Here is a 24077-nt window from a genome sequence, read left to right on the forward strand (position 1 = left end):
TCTCAGAGAAATATGGATCGTTGCAAAGCCTTTATTATTAGTCAGTTCACACATGTTTAGCACTTGGATGTTATGGCATTTCGTCAGATGTGAGAACAATGGACAAAACTTGGAAGGAAAGGATTCCTGACAATAGGGAGCTTTAGATTTTGACCCGCGGACGTTTGAGATGACGAGTGCGCTGGACGTTCTCCTCTCCCCTGCGTCGCGTTGAAAAGTAGCTTTAGATTACGCTGGGACGCAACGTATAAAAAATACAATCACGCCCCCATTGATCGGTGCATGAAGTAGCTATCTACGTTGCAAACTGTGCGGACGTAAAAATAGCCCAGTACGCGTAGTGAAAAACTCAGGCGACGCAAGCTAAAAATAGATCGACTTGACGAGCGCTTCTGCGCGCGCTCAGATCATGATTTTTGCCTCTGAACGTCCGCGCGCCTAAAATCTAAAGCTCCCTAATTTCTCTGTGACCACTGAAGCAAATCCAATGAGGTTTTCTGTAGAGTGCACGTAATAAGTTATAGTTTCGTACCTTGAAATTGCAGTTTTATTGACTCACCATTTTCAAAGTTATTGTTGCAGAAAGTCCGGTTGTATTCTTTTTTCTTTTTTTTTTTTTGGGGGGGGGGGGGACATACGGTATGTCCCCAACAAAATAACAGAAGATGAATCACATACCTAGATTTGTATTGAGTGAGAACCATGTATGTTATAACAAATCATTTTCTAACAAACTTGTGCAGCAATATCCATTTATGCACTGCTTTTTTCTCTCTCCTTTTCTTATTTACACCGACTGCATTTGCAAATTAAGGGACCTCTCAGGAAATCGTATCACAGTTATACACAGAAATGGGTTTCTAGGGCTCCTAAGCCTTATTCGATTGTAAGTGCTACAAACATATTCCAATTTTTGTGCTGGGATTAGTTGTAACTTCATAATGTCCTTCTGTCCAGCATTGTGATTTGAATGTATATACAAAGGGGGAAGCCCCAAAAATTTTTAATGTTGATATATACCAATTGGTAATCAATGCATTCCTCTCTCGGGTCATTCCTTCTACTATTATATTATTACTGCTAATATCCGCATCAAATATGCTTAATATATATATATATATATATATATATATATATATATATGAGTGTATACAACTGTCATAATTGATTTGACTGAAAAAATAAATAAGAATATACGTTTTTTCAAAGGAATGGGCAATTTGCTAAAAATAATCTTGACCTATTGGATAAAGGGATCATTATTAAACAAAGGTTTAGATTAGTAAGTATTCATTACATACTGAATTTTGTTTGATATAAAAGTCAAGTTCCATTAGAGGAAAGTCACAAAACGGAAAGGGATAAAAATCGATTGAAAGCTACCCATCGTTTAATGTACTGCATCTCTTACACAATTCAATTATAGAAAATTTGAATGGTATATCATTGTTGCTTATATGCGATAATTCATCACTGTATTATGATGAATATTATTAAATTTATTTTCTATCATATACAGAGATCTTTCGAACACTTTCATCACTGATATACACCGGGAAATTTTATCTGGATTATCAATGCTAACTTTCCTGTGAGTGCAATAACCATTTTTTAACACTTGATTTTGCTGTGGTTATTTTTTTTTCATTTCATTGTTTTCTTTCTAGAGACCTTTAACAGGTTTTCTTGGGTAATGCTGCCATAATCCCTAAAGACAGAGCGGATCAAACCTTTGACTTGACACCAAGTCTGTCCGCTATTTCAAAATAGTCTGTGTTGATTTCTTCAAAAGTCTCGATTATTCTGTGTCGGTCCTCATTGGTAGTGCATCGGTGTAGAGAACTGGATGAAGGTCAGCTATGTCGTTTTGTTGTTGTTTTTTGTTTCTTTTTTTGCGTCTAGGTTGCCAGTAAATAGCTAGTTCAGTACATTACAATCAGTCCGCAGCACCCGATAATTCGCTCGTATTTATTCAAATCGTATGCAAGCCCGCTCGAGGCTTGCATACGTAATGAGCTGCGGAAGGGGATTTTGTCCTTGGACTTTCGGCAAAAAAAAAAAAAAAAAAAAAATGCACCTTATATTCACAAACTTGGTGTCAAATTCAAGGAAAATAATTTTATGTAAGCTATCGTCACATGTTACTCAAATTATTGTGAATGAAAAATATCATAGCGTAATTTGAGCTTGAAAAATGATGAAAAAAGTAATTCGTGTAGTACACGTTCAAGACGTCAAAAGAATACCAAATCCACCTTGCGTCTCAATTAAAATGCATTATTTGGTAGACCATCTTTTAATCTTTGTATCTATTAATATCTTGACAATTTGTTGTTTAATCCGGTCAGGAACCAGTAAAATATACATCGATGTCAGTGCTGGTCAGCTTGAAACCGTGCAATCTCAAGAGTAAGCTCTCTCATTGGACAGCGCTTGCATTCAGCGCTTGCATTACGTCATTACGCTGCTTCGGTTTCATGCCACGTGCGTGCATAGCGCATGCTTGCATACAGGCACGCGTGTAGGTCAAGCCAAGTTCAAGCACTGAATGCAAGCACTGTCTAATGAGAGAGCTCTTTCGCGCCACTGTACACTTTGTGTGGAGCATACTTCCGGCTTAAGAATGAATTTTGAAGATATTTCAAAACGGAAAAACTAGTATAAATCATGCTTGCGTCTCCTTGCCTCAAATATATGATGAGCATCTAAGTTTCCTCGCTACGAAACGCCAAAATCAGAAACAACAGTTTCTTCATCCGGTCAGGAACCAAAACGAACTTTAGACGACAAAATCTTCCGTGAAAAGCAAGTAAGATTTACACAAATTCAACTGATTATATCGTCATGATAAGAACCGATATTATATGCAGATTTGGTATCAAAATAAAGATCAAAGTCTGGAAAATAATTTATCGTGACTTGTAGCTATGATGAATGTATGTACAAGTCGCTACACTGTAAAAAACCATAGCCCTGTCAAACTCTCGCAAAATCTCGCACGTACGAAACACCTTTCGAACGCAAAGATCGTCAACGAGAGTGCTGAATAAATCTTGCCGGATCGGCTCGTTAGCATACGTGCTGCGGTCTGACTGATTATCTTTCCTGTCAGCGTCAAGTTTTTAAAATTAAAGGGGCCCTGAAATCCAAATGCATGTTGATTTGTGTTGATGTATGATACCCTCAACATCACTTTTGGGGTGAAAAGAATATAAACATTGCATACATTCTTAACGGTTTTTTCTTCTATTTTTCTTGAGATCACTTGGGAACGCCCACACAAAAAAGACATTGGAATGCACCTTCCCCTCGACTCAGCATAACTTGCATGTTCCCTCGCCATGTCTTTTGTTCATGTGGTTAGTCACATTAATATCAAAGAAACATCCAAGTTATGCTGAATCGAGAGGAAGGTGCATTCCAATGTCTTTTCTTAAACATTTCAGTACTTTAGCAATGATTGACAGATGAGGTCATCTCAAGACTATTGGTTTTGAAGGATTTTTTTGTGGGCGTTAACAAGTAATCTCAAGAAAAGTAGAAGGAAAATCGTTAAAAATAAATGGAATGTTTCTAGATATTCGTTTCACCGCACAAGTGATGTTGAGGGTATCATAAATCAACACAAATCATCATGCATTTGGATTTCAGGGCCCCTTTAAAAGCACTCAATCGTGGCGAGTGGTTTGTGCGGCACGGAGACGAACGCAACACGCTGCCTCCCCCATTCTGTATCAAATGTAGTGACCCCGAATGAGAATAGCACTGGCTCAATGGGTCAGCGAACAAAACGCTAGGCTACAAGAGAGCTCTCTGTGCTAATCTCCTAACCCAAAATGGCTGTCCGAGCGAGCCACGAGAGCTTCCGAATGGACGCACACTCTCAGTGCGCATGCGCATGAAGAGAGGCCAAAAGAGCCACGCGTCTTCTGGCCTCTCTCCTCCAATGACCGCAGCTCGCGGTGACAAGTTTGTGCATGATGCGTACACACACACGCACACACACGCACGTGTCTCAGTGGCAGCATTGTCCCACACGTTTAGGGGTATAGCACCGAGTCTGGCATTGCGCAATTGCATGCACAAGCTTCGGTCGTTCGGAGTTTACGTACCATTAGGGATGGTGATCGGATGCTTTTAAATGGAAGAAATACAGAACACAAAAGTGATGAAGTCGTAAGACTGTATTAATAGTCAAATTCATGAGTATGAAGATGGACCTATATCTGCCCTATCTGCTCCTGATGACGAACAGCAATACATAAATTTACTACGCAATGAAGTTTAAGAATATTAATGGTTTATAACAGGGCATAAATCCCCAGGTCATCAGTATATAACATCCATAACAGAGCTCAGATTTCCCACATTTTCCCAGATTTTACAGCAAAAGAAGGAGAATGTGTCATCTTATTTGCCAAATGAGCATTACATCACCAAGCCCAAGTATTGACCTGAGTTTCACAACCCCCTCCCCATTTTGACTCTCTACCTGACACGAACCTCACATTCTAAGTTGAGTAGACCCCTACAGTTATTTCAAATATGTTTGCTCAGTGACGAATTTGAATGACAGAAGGAACGGATATGCCATAGGCATTGACCAATTTAAAGGCCGTGTCACACCTTTCCGGGCAAGCCTTGCGTGCGACTTGCAAAGAACAATTTTTTACTACCCGGAGGTCCCCGGAATGAGCCGCACATGACAGTACATAACACGTATCTCACCCGTAGTCACCCGGAGGTGTGCACGCAAATCCTTTTACCCGCAACCATGTTTAGGCCCTGTCACACCTTTCCGGGCAAGCTATGCAGGCTTGTTGCGTCTAGGGATTTTCCAGCATACCGGAAATTTCTGAGGGTGAACAAGGATTTGGGCAAGTCAGTCTTACTTGCTGGACGCGTTCTACTTAAATTCTACTTGCGGGTATACTGTGCGACCTTTGTATCAGTCGCGTGGGGGCTGACAACTCAGTGAAGAAATTCCTCTGAAGGAATGGCAGAAGTCCCACGGAATGTCATTATCTTGGCTGCATACAGGGACTGCGAAGTACCTGCGTGGGAGTTGCCTGCGAAGTGCTGCCGCTAAGGGCCTCCTACTGGCGTTCTGCGTAGACCTCTCCGGGCATCCCCGCGACTCACCCGGGAAAAGTTTTGGTCATGCTCAAAACTTGGCTGCGATTAAATCGGACTTGCGTGAGCACCTCCGGGCAACCACAGGCGAGATACGCGCTATGGGTACTGTCAGGTGCGGACCAACTGCGGAGAGCTCCTGATAGCAAAATTGCTTCCCCTCAAGTCAAGACGCAAAACTTCCACAGATACGGTATGACAAGGCCTTGAACATGCTCAAAACTTGTTCCGAGTGAGTCGTGGGGGTTCGCTCGCAGAGGTACACGCAGAACACCAGTACGAAACCCTTACCGGCAGCACCTCGCAGGCAACTCCAACGCAGGTACTTCTCAGTACCCATAAGTCAATCGTAACAGAAAACGGATCGGTTTCAAAGCTCTCACGCAGGTCACACGGAATGCACGCATGTAGAAGCTAAGTAGCACGTGTGTAGTAGGTAAGAAACAAGTGCGAAAATTGCAAACATTCTTGTTCGCCCGCGGAAAATTGTCTACGTACTGGAAACTACCTCCTCGCCACAAGCCCGCGTAGCTTGCCCGGAAAGGTGTGACACGGCCTTTAATAAGTATTGCCGAATACTGTTGCTCATTTTTTTTTTTTTTTCAATTGCGATCGCATTTCGGACGACATTGATTACTCGAAACGTTAAAGTGATTGGAAACCATTTGTAATTGACTGAGAAATCCTGTATCAATTTGTTCTACTCTGTATGCCAAAATAGGGACTTCACAAACTGCTACATTTCAAGTATTGACGCCAAAGCGTTTAAAGGCCATAGCAACATTTTACGATTGTAAGTATTTGATCTGCACGTGGAAAATAAAATAAAAATAAAATCTTGAGTGTATATTTACACCTTTTGTTATGCCATCACCGTTGTCAAGAGTTTATGCAATTGGTATAGCTTTAAACAAAATATACATCTTTGAAGAAATGCATCGTCTTCTTATTGTTATCTTGCACCCATCAAACAATTCTTTATAATCTCATTGTTATATCAGTTTTCAGTGAGCTTGTAGTTGTTTTGTTGTTGTTGTTGTTATTTGTAAAAATTACAAAACAGAAGACTGAATTATCAGATTTATGCATATTTCATTCCCAACTAAAATTTAGAAGTGAAAGACAGGGAACCATGTTATCACCATATCGCTTTAAATCCAAATGTCCATATGCACACACACTCGCACACACACACACACACACACACACACACACAATTTTAACACATACAAAATATCCACATCGTTCCTGATTTCACATCTTGTCGTTTTTTCGATAATGTCATTTAGATATCGCAGTGATCAGTTCCCGTTTAGAGCAAGGATTTTGATTAATTCCTCGCAATTTAAGTTGATAAAAAAGATAACACAAAACAACAACAACAACAAAAAGAAATCACGCTGCAGGTCCCATTTAAAATTATGTATACGATTACCTTGTCGTATCGTCGTCATAATTATGGACCCTATAGAGATCGAAAATACATGTGATCATGTGACATTACCGTTGGACCTTAAATTGATATCATTTTTGTATTTGTTTCTCTTTTTTCATTTCTTTATGCACAATCGGGCAAAGATTATTTCATTGTTTTCTTCTTTTTTTGTCCTTCAAGTGTACGTTTGTCTTGAAAAGACTTCGATGACTTACTTATACTTAATCCTCCCCACGTAAAGGTTTGTGATCAGTTGTTTTAGGTATTAATGAAATGAAAACATTTCAATCTCTCTCTCTCTCTCTCTCTGTAATACCTCTCACCAATTTCTCGATGCAATGGCAGATACTTATGGAACAACGACATTTCCAATCTCGAACAAGGCACATTTAGAGCACTTGAGAGATTATGGTGGCTGTAAGTATAAATGAAAAATCAAAAGTGCAGGTTGTGTTTCCTTTCGAACGGTAAGGTTGAATGTATTGTATATATGTGACCGTGCACCTCAAAACGAACATAAAGTCGCACACACTGATTTTGCGTGAGGACTGAAAATAAGTGAAATGGGTCAACCTTGCCGAACTTGACTTTTTCATATTTTCTGAAAGAGCGGGTCTTCTTTTACATTATGCTAAAATTTGGTATCATAAAACGGGCAAGAAAGTGTGCTTTTTTAGCAGTTTATCTCCAGCATTTTTGGTAGAATAGTGTGATTATGTGTGTCTGTAGAATCCCTTTTTCATTTCTGAAAAACCTTGTCCACACTCTTCACTTTCAATTCTAATAACTTTTGAAAGGATAGTGCTACTGTTTTGAAAGTTGGCATTAATTATGGACAGAATGTGTTAATGAGGCATGCTTTATTTCAGTTTAATCTGATAATCCCTTCATTGTCGTTACTCTGGTGGTTTACTTCCTGTTTTTTGTCCCATTCATCGCACAGCCAGCACGGTTTTGTAAAGATTAAGCGCTTGAATAGACACTGTACTTCAGAGCCTCTTTTCTCAGTTCACACTTTTCCTGAGTTTGTGCTTTCTTCCCAATATTTAGATAGGTTAGGAGAGTCCATTTGATTTGAGTTATACATCATTTTAAAGCTTAAAGTCTGCTCTTTCAGAATATGTTCTTAACTAAAAATTCATGTCTGGCGACTTTTTGTTTGTTTTGAGGTGCACAGTCACATATATAATATATTTATGAAGAGCTTGCTTCCAAAAGGCGCTAAATCCATTTTAAAAAAATGATGGATTTGGCGCCTTTTTGAAGCAAGCTCTTCATATATGTACATGTATATATGTGACCCTGCACCTCAAAACAAACAAAAAGTCGCTAGACGTGAATTTTTAGTTAAGACCATATTCTGAAAGAGCAGACTTTAAGCTTTAAAATGATGTATAACTCAAATCAAATGGACTCTCCTAACCTATCTAAATATTGGAAAGAAAGCACAAATTCAGCAAAAGTGTGAACTGAGAAAAGAGGCTCTGAAGTACAGTGTCTATTCAAGCGCTTAATCTTTACCAATCCGTGCTGACTGTGCGATGAATGGGACAAAAAACAGGAAGTAAACCACCAGAGTAACAACAACGAAGGGATTATCAAATTAGAATGAAATTGAGCATTCCTCATTAACACATTCTGTACATAATTAATGCCAACTTTCAAAGCAGAAGGACTATCCTTTCAAAAGTTATTAGAGTTGAAAGTGGAGAGTGTGGACAAGGTTTTTCAGAACTGAAAAAGGGATTCTAAAGACACACATAATCACACTGTTCTACCAAAAATGTTCGAGATAAACTGCTAAAAAAACACATTTTCCTGCCCGTTTTATGATACCAAATTTTAGCATAATGTAAAAGAAGACCCACTCTTTCAGAAAATATGAAAAAGTCAAGTTCGGCTAGGTTTACCAATTTTACTTATTTTCAGTCCTCGCGCAAAATCAGTGTGTGCGACTTTATGTTCGTTTTGAGGTGCACGGTCACATATGTAATCATCAGCATATGAGAAAATGCCACTAAACATTTGACCCATGTAACATCCTGTTGACCGCTGCTTCGAGTGCCACAAAGTTGTTTTAAGACAGTTCCACACCTAAAGCATTATATTTTGTTTGCTAGATGTATTATATGTACTTCGTATATAAGGGTGAAAAGAATTTTTTTTTCCTTTTTCTTCGTAGAACCTGCTAGGCTCGTTGCCTGTGTTGTCTGTTCCTGTCTATTTTGTTTTTTCGTTGTTGTGCTAGTCTTGTTTCCTTTTGTCGTCAAGTCAGTCTTTTCCTCAGGAGTGGTCTTGTTGCTGTCCCAGTCTAGTTTCACGTTTGTTCACTTGTTTGTTACCTCGTTGTTGTTTTGTGTGTATCTTTTTTTTTTTGTCCGTTTGTCTCTTAGTGGGCTTCCATATCTTTATCCATTTATTATTCAGGATGGTAAGTTTTACAAAATAACGTAAAATAATAAAGTTACTGAATTGCAACGACCGACCTTTCTTTCTAGTGGAAGTACCAAGATTACGTTCTGATTACATAGAGATAATAGACACTGGTTCTTGGTTTGTTTGTTTTTTTGCGACTGAATTTAACAGGTATCTTTCAAACAACAACATATCATTCATCGAGCCAGGTGCATTCGATGGCTTAAGCAACGTTTGGTGGCTGTAAGTATCCTACATCAAGAGCGCATTACATCTCAGGTGGGCAGACAGATAGGTCGAGACTGTGACACGACATAATGCTCCGCCGGTAATTGCTCCATCGATAATTGCTCCACCGACAATTGCTTCATTCAAATTTGCTCCGGAATTTTGCGAAGCATTTGTCCTAATTTTTGGAGCAATATTGTCGGGGGAACATATTATGTTATAGAACCAGTCGAATCTTCGCCTTATATCCAATCATTTTTTTTTTCTCTCCTAAGCACAACCTATCTCAGGAATGACATCCTAAGCCCCCATCTCCTTAGGAAGGCAACCATGGCTGCCATGGCGATCTGTGACAATTTAACAAATCGTGGCGCGATCGCTGTCCGTCTCCATTTCTGGCCTCCGAGGCGATTACACTACGGTTTCTCTACGCTCAACCTGCCCTGTAGGCGATATTGCCACGATAATGCTACGACGTTGCCACGTTTTTACCGCTTTTTCCAAGCCGACGAAACGCCCTGCTTTTGCGATCAAGGCGATTGTATTGCGATATTCGCACGCTTATTAAGACGTCGCTACAACAGTGATACGATCGGAGCGACAGTGATAAAGGAGTGAACGAGGTTTAACTTTGTTGATCTATTTGACCCATAATAGATGAAAAACGCAGAAAAAAAATTCAATACTCAACATGTGACCCCGCATCACACCCCCCCCCCCCAAAAAAAAAAAAAAAGTCGCAAGACATTGATGTTTTAGTTGAGGCAGATTCTGAAAGAGCAGACTTTAAGCTTTAAAATGATGTAAAAACCCAGCTCAAATGGATATTCCTAACTATAATTTGAAAGAAACCAGACACTCTGGAAAAGTGTCAACTGAGAAAAGAGGCTTTGAAGTACAACATCTATTCAAACAATCTTTACCAAGTCGTGCCAGCTGTGTGATGAATATTACACAAAAAAAATCAGGACGTAAACCATCGAAAAAAGAACAATCAAGGGATTATCAGATTAAGCTGAAATTAAGCACGCTTTATTACCAACCTATGTCCATGATTACTGTCAAATTTCAAAGCAGTTGCATTAACCTTTTTAAAGTTATTAGAGTTGAAAGTAAAGAATGTGCAAAGGGTTTTTAAGAAATGGAAAGGGGACTCTTCTTACAGTGCTCTACAAAAAGCGCTCAATAAAAACTGTTAAAAAAACAATTTTCTGTCTGTTTATTGATCCCAAACTTGAGCACAATAAAGAACAAGATTTGGTCTTTCAGAAAAAAATGAAAAACTCAAAACTAGCTAGGTTGACCTATTTCACTTTTAATTTTCAGTCCTAGCACAAAATCAACGCGGGCGACTTTTTTGTTTTGTTTTGTGATGCACCGTTACATGTAGATATGTTTGGATATGTGTAGGCCTACCTAATAATATGTACATGAACTTGGCATACATCAAGAGTTTGTTTGGAAAAAACAAACAAACAAACAGATAAGTCCATTTTTTAAAGAAAATCAATTTATTTCGCTGTGATTTAAGTAATGGTAGTTGCAATGTGACGATGAAATCAGCTTGTAGTAAAATGAAACATGCTGTAACTCGCGTTATTTTAGTCTAAAATAAGGGTGTCAGTTGTTGCAATACCTGAGAAACGCCAACCGTCTTGTTTGCAAACACCGATAAGTCCAGTCGTTGTAAATATAAAAGGCGATGTCAAGACGGTGTCAGGCAGTTTCAAGATGTCTACCTCCTTGCTACACAGTGTTACGCATACTATTTATGCACCCACTAGGACGAGATACAATTGTACGAACTTCGCAGTAATCGCATACAGGCCGACGTGGCTATTATGTGCTGATCTAAACATGGAATTTTAACACGACCGGAGAGGCTACTCACCTTTTGTCTAACGCGGAGCGAAACCTAAAAGCAAGAAAGGAAATACATGAAGAGTTTGTTCGCCAAAACCGATAAGTCTCTATATGTGACCCTGCACCACAAAACAAACAAAAAGTCGCCAGACATAGATTTTTAGGTAAGGGCATATTCTAAAAGAGCAGACTCTAAGCTATAAAATGATATATAACTCAATTCAAATGGACTCTCCGAACCTATCTAAATGTTGGAAAGAAAGCACACACTCTGGAAAAGTGTGAACTGAGAAAAGAGGCGCTGAAGTAAAAATTCTATTCAAGCGCTTAATCTTTTCCAAGCCACGCCAGCTGTGCGATGAATGGGACAACAAACAGGATGTTAACCACTAGAGCGATAACAATGAAGTAATTATCAGATTAAGCTTAAATTAGGCATGCCTTATTAACATATTTTGTCCATGATTAATGACAACTTTCAAAGCAGTAACATCCTTTCAAAAGTTATTCGAGTTGAAAGTGAAGAATGTGTACAGGATTTTTAAGAAATGAAAAGTGGACTCTCTTAGAAACATCTAATCACACTGTTCTACAATAAAGTGTTTGAGAAAAACTGCTAAAAACACAGTTTCCTGTTTGTTTTATGATCCCAAACTTTAACATAATGTAGAAGGAGACTTGCTCTTTTAGAACATACAGAAAGCTCAAGATTGGCTGGGTTGACCCATTTCACCTATTTTCAGTCCTCACACAAATTCACTGCGTGCCAATTTCTGTTCGTTTTGTGATGCAGGGTCACATATACATATAAAGGTAGATTTTTGAAGTTCTGGTCAAAAGAAGCAAAAGTTTTCTTATTGTTCTCTTTATTTTCCTTGACCTTTAACCGCAAATATCTTCATTTGGCAAATATGGACTTATCAGTTTTTGCGAACAAACTCTTCATATCGTTATTATGGCATGGTAGTTTCCGATAAATTTGAAATGTGTCTTGCTCCCTGACCATTATTTGTCCCAAATTTCAGGAGCATTGTTAAGAAGAAAAGGAAGATGAGAAAGCAGTGTGGTCCGCAATGATATGTCCTGATTCGTTGGCATAATATGATGTTAACGTGGCAACGCAGTTTTTGATACATAAAAAATACCTTGGGCATTTTGCTTGAAAAACTAGGCTGTAACGTTCGATCCATGATACTTTCCCCATCTAATCCAGTCGACACATTAATCTGTTGACATGGCAGCGTAATTTCTGACACATTAAAAATGTGTCTTACGCATCTTCATGCAAGGTTCAGTTCTCTGTGCCAAATTTCATGGGGCATTGTTCGAAAACTAAGATGGTAGCTCGATCCACAATATTGTTTTTTTTTTTTTTTGCTTTTTTTTTTTTTTGCTTTTGCAACTAACCGAATGACAGCCAGCAGTCACGGTGGACTATCGGCAAATCGCAAATTACAATGAGGAGTAAAAAATGTCACATCTTTGTTTATGTGTAGACTTCTGTAAATGTAACCGCCTACTACCCAGGTAACCGAAGTTCGTAACTGATCTTAACATTATCCGTGTGCTACGCCAATATGGTTAAAAAAGAAATCGCTTTAAAGATTTTGAAGAAAATGGCCTTATCGTCTTCTGTGAACAAACTCTTTATAGCGGATATACCCCTACATACCCAGACACACACACACACACACACACGAGCGCACACACATATTTATCTATACATGTAAAGACCGTTTTACTTCGTATGTCCTCGTATTGTAAACAACATTACAGTTAACTTCTGTATTATTTCTCTCAAAAGGATTCTCAGAAACAACAGTATAAGCGCCATTGAGGGAAGTACATTCCATGGTCTCGACACTCTTTTTTATTTGTAAGTATGGAAAACATATCATATTCATGTAAACATATCATATTCATGTACATGTAGTTCGTATGCTTTTAGCATACGAACGAGTCTTTTGATCAGGTAATCAGCGTCACAGTTATACGTGTCTCCTAACTTATTCTTGATAATGACAAGTACTGTCAAACGCCTCATATTCTAAATACATTTGACCGTACAGCATAACACGTTGACACTGACTTTTAAAAAGGTGAACGGGGCACAAACAGGATGTATTTTGTTCCCAATTCAAAGTGTTAATATCAGTGTAAAGCATCTTCAAAAGAAGGAAGACCAAATATTAATATTTGTTCTCGACGTGAAAAAGCTGGCCTGTTCGGTATGGATATTTCTTCTCTTTTCCGTTGAATTTTATATGGAAAACCAAATCCCATTAACTCATAGGTAATTCTCTTAGCCCTGTACATCAGTGAAATATTATCCAGTTTTTGCTAACATTGTTGTTTATCAAGGAATTAACCACCAACGAATGATGTTTAAACGTCTATCAGTAATCACCATAATTGCATGTACTATTTTCAATGGTAAAGAGTTATATTTTGAGTTTTAACACGGAGACACAGTATACATTTGATTTGAACCTTTTAACTCACTTTATAAATCCTATTGCTCCATTAAAAAATTTCAAAACAGTAAAATTATTGAAGTGTGTCTGATAATTCCAGGAGCTATATACAGTGTTAAAACATATCAGTGTTTGTCATTTATGTGTGGGTGTTGCATTGTTTGTTTATTTGTTTTTTGTTGTTTTTTTTTTCCCCTTCTGCGATTGTTATTTACTTAGGGATCTTTCTTACAACAACCTTCGGATCATTAACAACCGTTCGTTTGAAGTTCTGGACGGCTTAACAGACTTGTAAGTAGATTTTAAAAAAAGATCGATTTTATTTACAATATCAATAATTGAATCAGGATCGCGGCACCAATTATATTAACACTAAAAGATAATAAGACAATTATGATTGACTCTCATTCTTCAAAATGGTATAAACCTAAATTTGTCTATATTTCAAAATACTTTCAAATACGCACGGAATAATTAGTACAATCCTATCCATTGATATATATCCATGACACTGCAGTCATAATGAAATTTGTGTGTGCTGTTTTTCGCTGCTTTATTCTTCAACAGAGACTTAAGTCACAATGATATCATCGAAATAATGGTGGACGCATTTGCTGGTTTAGAACAGTTGGTGGCACTGTAAGTATATATTGAAAACACACACTTAAGTTGGCTAGAGATGTTTACATATCTGTTGCCGTTATTGATCGATATTTCCTAAAAAAAAAAAAATGATGGAACTGTCAGGAGAGAGTTTTCTTAATTTGTCTGTCCTGGAAACAAATTAATTTTGTATGGTCGCAACTGATTTGTAAGATTTGTAAGATCGAGACTATTTTAGATCCATAATTTACAATTCAAGGGAATATTGTGTATTCTTGTCTTCTTCCTCTTTCTTCATCAATCTTCCGAGGATCGCTGTCCGTAGTTCTAATTGGTTACCTCTTTATCACGCTATCATAGTCTTGTTTCCTGTCGTCAAGTCAGTCTTCTTTTTTTTTCTACAAGTAATCCTTTTGCTGTTTCTGGTCTCGTGCTATTGTTTGTTTGTTGTTGTTGTTAATTATTTGTGTGTAACTGTTTGTCCGTCTGTCTATCGGGGGGCTCCAGAGCCTTTTGTGCCGCTTAGTTGCTGTTTTCAATCAATCTTGGCATTATTTTTTTTTTATCCAACAGGGGTCCACACTCTACAAGCTCTGTCTTTTTGTTTTATAGTGGGTCCCTTTATTTTTATCACACAATGCACACTGACAATTATTTCACGTCTGTTACTTCAGCAACAATAGCAATGTATCTGTACTGTAAGTTTTCCATTATTGTTTTCTTTGGATAAATTCACATGAAATATCTTTGTCTCTAAAGAAAGTGAGATTTATATGAAGGCTATTTATTTTACTGTCAAAAACAAAACAAAAACGAAATAAATTTGAACTAAACCAAACTGCTACCCTACATTTTTTCACAAATGTGTCGGGGGAAAAGAAACCAAGGGGGATCGAAACTCTGACATACTGCTTTTCTGGGCAGTGACATTACAACAATGCATCCCTGGTTTTCCGGCGGTGAGACGATGAGCTTGGAACAAGACATCTTAATACCCAAGCCACGAAATTACGTTATATGTGGAAGATATCTCCGACACCGTATAACGTACAAGAATTCAACAAGATTCTGTGATCATGTGATAAGGATAGAAGAATAAGCAAAAAAAAAAAAGGATGCAATTGCATTGATTGAAATAACTGATTAAGAGTGTCACTTTCATAATTAAACTGCTGATTTCCCCAAACTGCAGTACCTTACCCATATGATTCACTGCAAAGGTGGTGGGGCGTTCTTTTGCAGCTGGACACTAGTCTACAGTTAAAATTTTTTTTTATATATATATATAATTATAATTATGCGGGTAATTCATCTTGTAATGAAAGAAAAAACTACAGGAGGCTACTATTAACAAAGTTATGATCGACGTTAGATACATGCGTGGTAGGGTATTGGTACGCCCCTCTTTTGGATTAAACCTTTAAATACTTCAACATTTCGGTAAACAAATATATATATATATATATATATTCATTATATATATATATATATATATATATATATATATATATATAATATATATATATATACATATATGTAGATAATATATATATATATATACATATATATATATATATATATATATATAGCGTGTCCCAGAAAAAACGAAACCGAGTTTCATTGCAATTCTTTGCGATCATAATCACATATTTGCTTTATGAGTTGTACATGGATTGAAAGATACACTTCTCTTCTTTCATTCGATGCACAACACGTTGTTCATAATTCATGCATGACTGAGTTAGAACAATAGACAGTGGTGTTACTAAAATTTCATTTGCACGAGCAAATGGCAACTTTGAATGAATTTTTCAGACTTTCCCAGCAATCTTTTGCAAAAGATAGAGTCATAGCTTTACTATCCATTCTTTTTCCTTTCATATGATATCCCATGGGTAAAAAATGATCAACGGCTGCTTGAGAAAACTTAATTTGAAAATATCCTTACATTTTACCCAGATAGATAGATGGTAAAAAAGGAGCAGTTAGCTTTCCCGACTCCTGCCCGACTTGGCAGATAACAATGGCCTTCATGCTTCAATGAATTTCCACAAACATGAAGGGAGAGGGTAAAAGGGAATGTTACAGACGATTCGGTTGTGAATAGGGTCCTAAATTAGCATGTGATCATGAGCTTGCCTGACCATGCAGCTAACTACAGAGCAAAGGGTGTTCATCAGCGGAATGTTTGGGAAGGTAGGGTGGGAGTAACGGACCGAAAAAAAAAACCTTCCGAGCCCCCCCCCCCAAAAAAAAAAAAAAAAGACAACTTTCTGCCCTGCAGTTGCACCTTTGAAATGTTAGAAGTGCAAGTTCAGTGATAAATAAAGTGATGTACCCTCTCTTTCTGCTTCGCCACCCCCTTCAAAAACTTCAAAACCCTGTCATTGATGAAGGACTAACCACGCGTGAGTGAAATGTAGGGAGGAATGAAAACAGTTAATAAGTTTGAGGTATCATAAAAATGTGTATCATTGTTGTAATGTTGATTTCCCGTAGCCATTGGACTGCGTGCAGCCTGAGAATACTCGCGATATTAGTCTTCAATTATTATAAATAATGATGTCTCATAGCTTATTCTAGATAAATGACAACAAAGGGCTGTCCGTCTCATACAGCCTTCTCTGTAAATACCCCCCCCCCCCCCCCGAACAACATTCACTGTAGCACTGCGGTTGTTTTGTGTGAATTCAATAGTGCAGATGAGCCCATTGTCTAATGCTAAGACGGGAGAGCTGAATGCTTGTTTTTTCGCTTATTCGTAGAATTGGTAGAAATGAAGCATGCTTTCATACAGATTTTTCTCAGGCATGCGTTATTCGTATTTGACGCGTAAGGTCTCATATGAAAGAAGAAAATATGAATATTTGGGTTATGAACTTTGTTTTTCGAAAACGTAACGTTGTAAGTTTGAAAAATTCACTTAAAGTCACCATTTGCGTGTGCAAATGAAAATTTGATAGCACCACTTTTCATTGTTCCAACTCAGTCATGCATGAACAATGAACTTTAAGTTGTACATCAAATGAAAGAAGAAGAGTTTATCTTTCCATTGATGTATATCTCATAGAGAAAATGTATGATTTCGATCGTAAAAAGTTGCACGGAAACCCGGTTTCGTTTTTTCTGGGACACGCTGTATAAAGGCAAAGGCCTGCATAAGCTCGACACACACACACACACATACACACAGTTAACCCTATAAATCCCAAGCTATTTTGACCCCTGCGAGCACAAGGGTGTGTGTGTGTGGGGGGGGGGGGGCTGCACACTGTACCCCATAACTTCTTTATTATATGATGTATCACCGTCATAATATTATTTGACACGTCGGTAGAGCAACTCATACTCTACATGACGCAACATTTGAAATTTCTCGAGGGTCACCCACTGAGGCCATCAAAAAAAAAAAAAATAAAAAAGATATACTGACGAAATATGCTGAAATCATGTTTCTTCTAATATTTCTTTATTCAGAGTGTATAATATTATGTTGTATCTTATACCAATCATTTTTATATTTGCCACAAAGGAAATGCAAATCAACCTTCACTATGTGTTATGGTTGCAAAATTTCAGGTCAACACACGGGGGTGCTTTTCATTACAGTATGATTTGATTTTATTTGATTTTATTCATTTATTCGCTGTATTGCATCATTTACAATTCCTTTTTTTAATCGGGTAAAGTCCGTAGGAGTGGCAAATGAAAATATGATAAGGGGTACAATTAAATGTACCCCCCTTGGTTTTATAGGGTTAAAACATACAGACAACTGGTACGAGACATGGTTAACTATAAGTATATGTGCAATCATCCCCTGAATTCATTTCACCTTACTCTGTCGTTAAAGGGTGTGTACAGTTCTGGTCGAGGTGAGGATACTATACAGTGTAGCTTTTAACGTTTTGCGAGATATACAGAAACCACTCTATTAGATGCCAAAGAGCATGCAATTCTAAGGGGTATCAAAAGTTTATTTGATGAAAATCGGTTTTGAAATGGGTGAGATATCCAAAAACAAGGTGGAACAAAGAGATCCTAACAAAAGGTCTGGCTTTTGCCTTTTATTATTATCACATTTTTTTGGATATCTCACAAATTTTCATCAAATAAACGTTGAATCCTTCTTAAGATTATATGCACTTTCACATTTCATAAGGGGTTTCTCATTATCCCACATACGAATGTTCGAAGCATTGAATCCCCACCTCAACCTGTCCTGTTCAGTCCCTTTAAAGCACAATTTTAATATTTCGCACCTACCGTTGTAGCCGACAATCACATTGCGCGAGTTCTTCTGACGACATCAAGTCAGCACTTACTATTCCAACCGATATCTCTATCGTTGTTCTTAGGGATCTCTCACACAACAAGATTCATACCATTATCAGTGGAGTGTTCCACGATTTGACCAGCCTCTATGCTTTGTAAGTACTGTACAACAAAATTATGTTCTGAGACTTTATCCGATATTTTCGATTCATTATGGTTATAGTCAAATCGTTAAGATTGAATCATGTTAATATGTCGTGGCAATAACGATGTTACTAATCACTTTTTTATCATACTGCTCGTCAAATTACTAGCAAATGTATCTGAAAGGACTGAAGGAAAAGAAAACGACCAGTACTGGGCGTACCATTTTAACCCAATGTTAATGCATGACGTTCTTTCGTGATTCCAATTCTATTTTAGTTGTTGACTTAAGTTTGATTTTTTTTTTCAAATCCATGAACAGTTACCTAGTCATACAGTGTAAATGTCTTGATGATCATTTTTTCTGTTAATTTTCACGCAGGAACCTGTCAATGAACGCAGTCCAGCTTCTTCAGTCGCGCACTTTCTCAAGTCAGACAATGCTAAAGTACCTGTAAGAGACGATACAATAATCCTTACCATTGACAGCATTGATGCTACTCTAGATGTTATTGTTTGCTACTATCGTTAATATATATAATCATTGTCATGTAACAGTTATACAGGTTTGCCCTAATGGGCAGACCAGTCATGTTTTAGAGGGTTCAACTGATTCTTTCTTTTTTATTTTTAGGTAACTTACCACGCATGTTCAGTTTTTTGTTTTCTGTCTTTCCAAGTTATCAATTGATAAAAAGACACCTGGGAACATAAATAATCATGTGTTATTTACTTTGCAATTACTTTCATTATTTGTGTATACAATATAATCTCGATGTAAGTCCTTCTTTAAGATGGATGTTGCGTGTTGTTTTGTTTTTTTTTTTTCGTCACAGAGCATTGGATAATAATCCAATTACATACATTGAACCAGATGCATTCATCAACCTCACTGAACTGGAATATTTGTAAGTAGAAAAAAAGACAAATGTTCTACCACTTCTGGGTTTTTTGTTGTTTTTTTTTTTTTGTTTTGTATTTGCAACTATTCAACGTTTGACTTTTATAGGTAAACTTGGATGGATTTGTATCCCTGCCTTGACAGTGTGTCTTTAAAAAAAAAAAAAACCTAAAACAAAAACAAAAAACATAATTTAGCCAAGACCCTTACTTCTTCTTTCATTTCAAGAATTCAAAAGTGAAAATCAGGAGAAAACAAATAAGAAAAAGTGCATGTACAACGTGAATTACAAAGCAATTCCGCCATAAAGTAGAATCGTGTCGTAGTATATAAGAGCGTACTCTTTGAAGTAATGCAGATAAATATTGCAATAATTGATGGTCTTTCGTGTGCTTTTTTTTTCTCTCTCCTGTAAGGTTTCTAACAAATGTTAAACTGCACGTTGTTGACAGCAACACAGTGACACCGCTTAAGTCTTTGACAGCTGTGTAAGTATGCCGCGTTGTTTGTGTTTTGTTCTAAACGCTGGTTGGAGATCATTGAATGAAAATTGCCCCGCCCCTTGAAATGATATTGGTTAATGATACTATTGACGGATAATGATAACAATATTCATGACAATGATATTGATAACAATACAAGTAATGATAATAATTTGTGAATTTCGTGGGTGTTGAACAAGTATAAGAACACATCACTGAAGTTTAAGGAAAATCGACAATCCACTTAAAAGTTTAAAGTTTTTATTAAACCCAATTTCCGTCATCTTTCTTGGGTATAGGGCTACAACAATGTGGGATGTCACAAAAGAGGAACGATTTAAAGAAGATATAAAGAGATTTCAACCGAATTTCACATATTTTAATGAAACAAACGCAAACAGAAGGAATCCCGTTTTGTTTGCTCAATTTTCCAGTAATAAATAATATTCATTCTGTTCAGTTTTTCTGTTTGCATTTGCTACATACTCAAAAAGCTGCATCACTTCGGTGATCCCTCGCATTTATCTCCAAGTTGAATTATCCTTCGGGTTTATGCAAGGTTCAAGTGTGTACGTGTGTGTCACACACAAACAAACTGCTATAGCTTCTGACAATTCCAGCATTGAGAATTTAGGGTTTCTGGGACGAACACTGAACTGGGGCTTTCTATAGCTCAGTCGTTAGAGCACCGGGCTAGAAATCCGGAGGTCTCGGGTTCGTATCCCGAAGGAATCCCATTTTCTTTGCTCAATTTTCCACTAATCTTTGAAAGTACACATTCCCTCATCTTATTACTGACACATGTGAATGGTAATATTTTCCCCTGCATTCTTTAAAAAAGAAGCAACTCCAGCATTAGTGCTCTTTCATTAAGTCAGAAATACGAAAACCTCTTGATTTCTCTTTATATTTTACTCAGATCATTAAAAACTGTCAAAACGTTTCTTAGAAGTCGCATTCTTTCAGCATGTTTGAATCTTCCATCTTTTGTTGCGGGTTACGATTAGGAATCTTATCTAGTAATGCCTAATGGGATATATGATGTAGCGTTACAGGTTATCAAGGAGTGGGAGTGAAAGTAAAAAGCGCTGCCCCAGAATGCGTGAGTCTGTTGTTTGTTGGTTCGTATGTTTGTATTTATGTGTATGTGTTTGTGTGTGTGGAGTGAAGTAGGTGTTATATTTCTCTATCTACGCTGTTACCTGTATACACGTTAAGGACATGTCTGCATTTGTTTGTTAATTCGTGCATTCATATGGCAATCAATGATACAAATTAATTTTCACTATTACTCATACTAGATCGACTTCCGATACTCGCCTCTGCTGCCTTGTGGCAAATAGCACGAACTGCACTTCGACCGTCCCAACGAATCCTCTTGACACCTGCGGTAGTCTGTTTCCGAGTGTCGTATTAAGGGTGTTCGGATGGTTAATGGGATTGACCGCCCTCATTGGAAACTGCGTAGTATTGTACCTACGTCTCTTCCAAGCACAAGAAAGCAAGGTCCAGAATCGACTGATCGCAAGTCTTGCCCTGGCTGATTGTGTAATGGCGGTGTACATGTTGATCATAACATCAGCAGATTTGCGTTTTGCTTCAGATTATTTCCTGAATGCGCCGCTGTGGCGGAATTCAGGTCTCTGCCGTTTTGCAGGGTTTCTGGCATTTCTCTCAAGTGAGGCATCTGTGATAAGTTTGACGCTGATAACTATAGATAGGTTCGTATGTATTGTGTTCCCGTTCGGTGGTTGGAAAATTACTACCAAGTGGTGTAGAATCATGCTCTGCATCACTTGGCTTTCTGTTTTTGTGATTTCTCTTCCGACTTTGATTGATAACTCGAAAATACCGGATTTCTATGGACAGTCAGACGTATGCATAGGCCTTCCTCTGCACTTGTCGTCTGGTGGTACAGGTGTCTTAGTCACAACCAAAGAAACTGAATGGAGTAGGGATTTTACAGTCACTTTCGAGTCACTTAGCAGCAAGAAACGTCCCCCATGGATTTACTCAATCGTTGTATTTATTTGCATGAACTTGCTGTCGTTCATCTTTATAGCAGTTTGCTATATTGTAATGTTCGTCAAAGTGAGGCGGTCGGGCAAAGAGTCCACAAACACCGCCTCTCGGTCACGTGAGATCAAAATGGCTCGCAGAATGGCGATTCTGATCGGAACTGATCTTACCTGTTGGATGCCCATCATTTTAATGGGCATACTAAGTCAGACAGGCACAGTCACAATACCAACATCTCTCTATGCCTGGAGTGTTATCTTTATTCTGCCTATCAATTCCTCCCTAAATCCAATGTTGTACACGTTCATGTCTTACTCTGACAAGGGCAAGAGAACACCCAGATCCAAGTAACTCCGGTATCCCCGTACGTCCTATCCAACATAAAAGAGCGGGGAAAACGTAGGCCCTATAATACACTTGTCAAGCACGATTAATTCCTCTAGATGAAAAGCTGCGAAATACATTATTACACAAAATTGGCCAACATGCCTGGAAAAAAGAATCTGAACAGAGCAAAAGACAAAGAAAAGTTATATTTCCCACAATATGTCTAGAAAGCATTTCCTTCAACAGGTTTTACAGGATTTCCTATACCCTGATCGCAGGGAGCAAGTTAAAAAACGTCAACTGTATAACTAAAAAAAAAAAAAAATGTCAGAGATAAAGATGTCGCGATAGAACAAATAGTCCAGCGGATATAGAAAAAATCATGCACTTTATGGTAAAAGCACCATACTTGGTACACATGTACATGATGCCAATACAAGTCATTTCTGATATGGAAGCCACTCTGATTCTCCCTTTGGCGGCCGTGGCGGCCATTTTTCAAAATGGCCGCCATGTGATATAGCAATGCTGTGTATTTTGGAAACTATAAGTCCGATTGTTGTGATTCTTGTACCAAAGTATAGGTTTTGAGGGTCAAGGATTCCAATAAGATAATTTTTGAGAGGATAAAACCATGGCAACCTACTTCTTGGCGGCCATTTTGAAAAAAAATATGGTCACCATGTTAGATAAAAAGATATCCTTAAAACGCATGGACAAAGGGTCATGACTCTGGTACCAACTTATATGTTTTGGGGGTCAAGGATTCCCATAAATTCAAGTGTAAGTGAATATGAATCGCTTCATCCTACGTTTTGGCGGCCATTTTAATGAATATGACTGCCATACAACAGAAAATGAATATTGTATATCTTCGAACTCAAAAGATATATAATCACGATTCAAGTGTAAAAGTATAGTTTTGGGGTGACATTTTTCAATTTAACGATGTTTTAGGAAAGTGAATAGGTTCATCACATCCTTTGTTTGGGCGGCCATTTGATAAATATGGCCTCCCTCCAGTTATATAGCGTACGAGTGTTATGATAGCGGGATGCCCATTGCGGATTGATTCTGGTATAAACGTTTGTTTTAGAGACCAACAATTACTTGTTCACTCATTTCAGTATTCTTACGTGGAACATCTGGGTATAGTTGACTTTGGAAGCATTTTGGAAAATATGCTCAACTTCCTTTATAGGATTTCTGTGTGTACAGTATGTGAAAAACATGATCTTCACAATTTCATGTCTGAAGTACATATTTCTCAAGATTATACAGTTTCTAGAAATATAGACTCTCGCTTTCTCTGGTCCCTGGACCAAGGAATGAAAATCATAGTTTCCAACCAATAATATAGTACATCTGTTTTCTTTGGAAATATGACACTAAGTGTGAGAAAACTTCTAAAACTTATTGGGTCACTTTTATACATCAAATGTAAGCACACTACAATTATGTATGTCTGTAAAATCCATGATTGACCAGGCTGTTCTGATACTTACAACTACACTGAATCTTATACATCAAACGATAAAGTAAATATGATAGATATTATACGATACATCTTTACAGGTTTATATCTAATTGTAATTTGCAGCTTAGTGGGTAAAGAATCGGCCTCATGAAAACAAATCAGATCTTCTGCCAAAGTTTTGTATCCTATACCAACATCATTTCTTTTAGACAAAGCTGGACATGATAGGTTTTTTTTTTGTGTGTGTGTCATCATCTTGACATATGAATATGATGTACTTGGTCCAGTCTGTTTCTTTCCT

At 37.6% G+C, this 24077-nt stretch overlaps 1 protein-coding gene across 1 annotated transcript in view; it reads left to right on the top strand.

Moving 5' to 3' along the window:
- Window positions 1-22323, top strand: part of LOC140230198 (G-protein coupled receptor GRL101-like) — a 50990-nt gene extending 28667 nt beyond the window's left edge. The window contains exon 3 of the mRNA XM_072310379.1: window positions 21255-22323. Within this exon, the coding sequence (XP_072166480.1) occupies window positions 21255-22323 (1069 nt within the window). The remainder of the gene's footprint in view (window positions 1-21254) is intronic.
- The last annotated feature ends 1754 nt before the right edge of the window (window positions 22324-24077 follow it).

The sequence above is a fragment of the Diadema setosum genome, chromosome 6 (assembly GCF_964275005.1).
Source record: "Diadema setosum chromosome 6, eeDiaSeto1, whole genome shotgun sequence".
Classification (NCBI taxonomy): domain Eukaryota; kingdom Metazoa; phylum Echinodermata; class Echinoidea; order Diadematoida; family Diadematidae; genus Diadema; species Diadema setosum.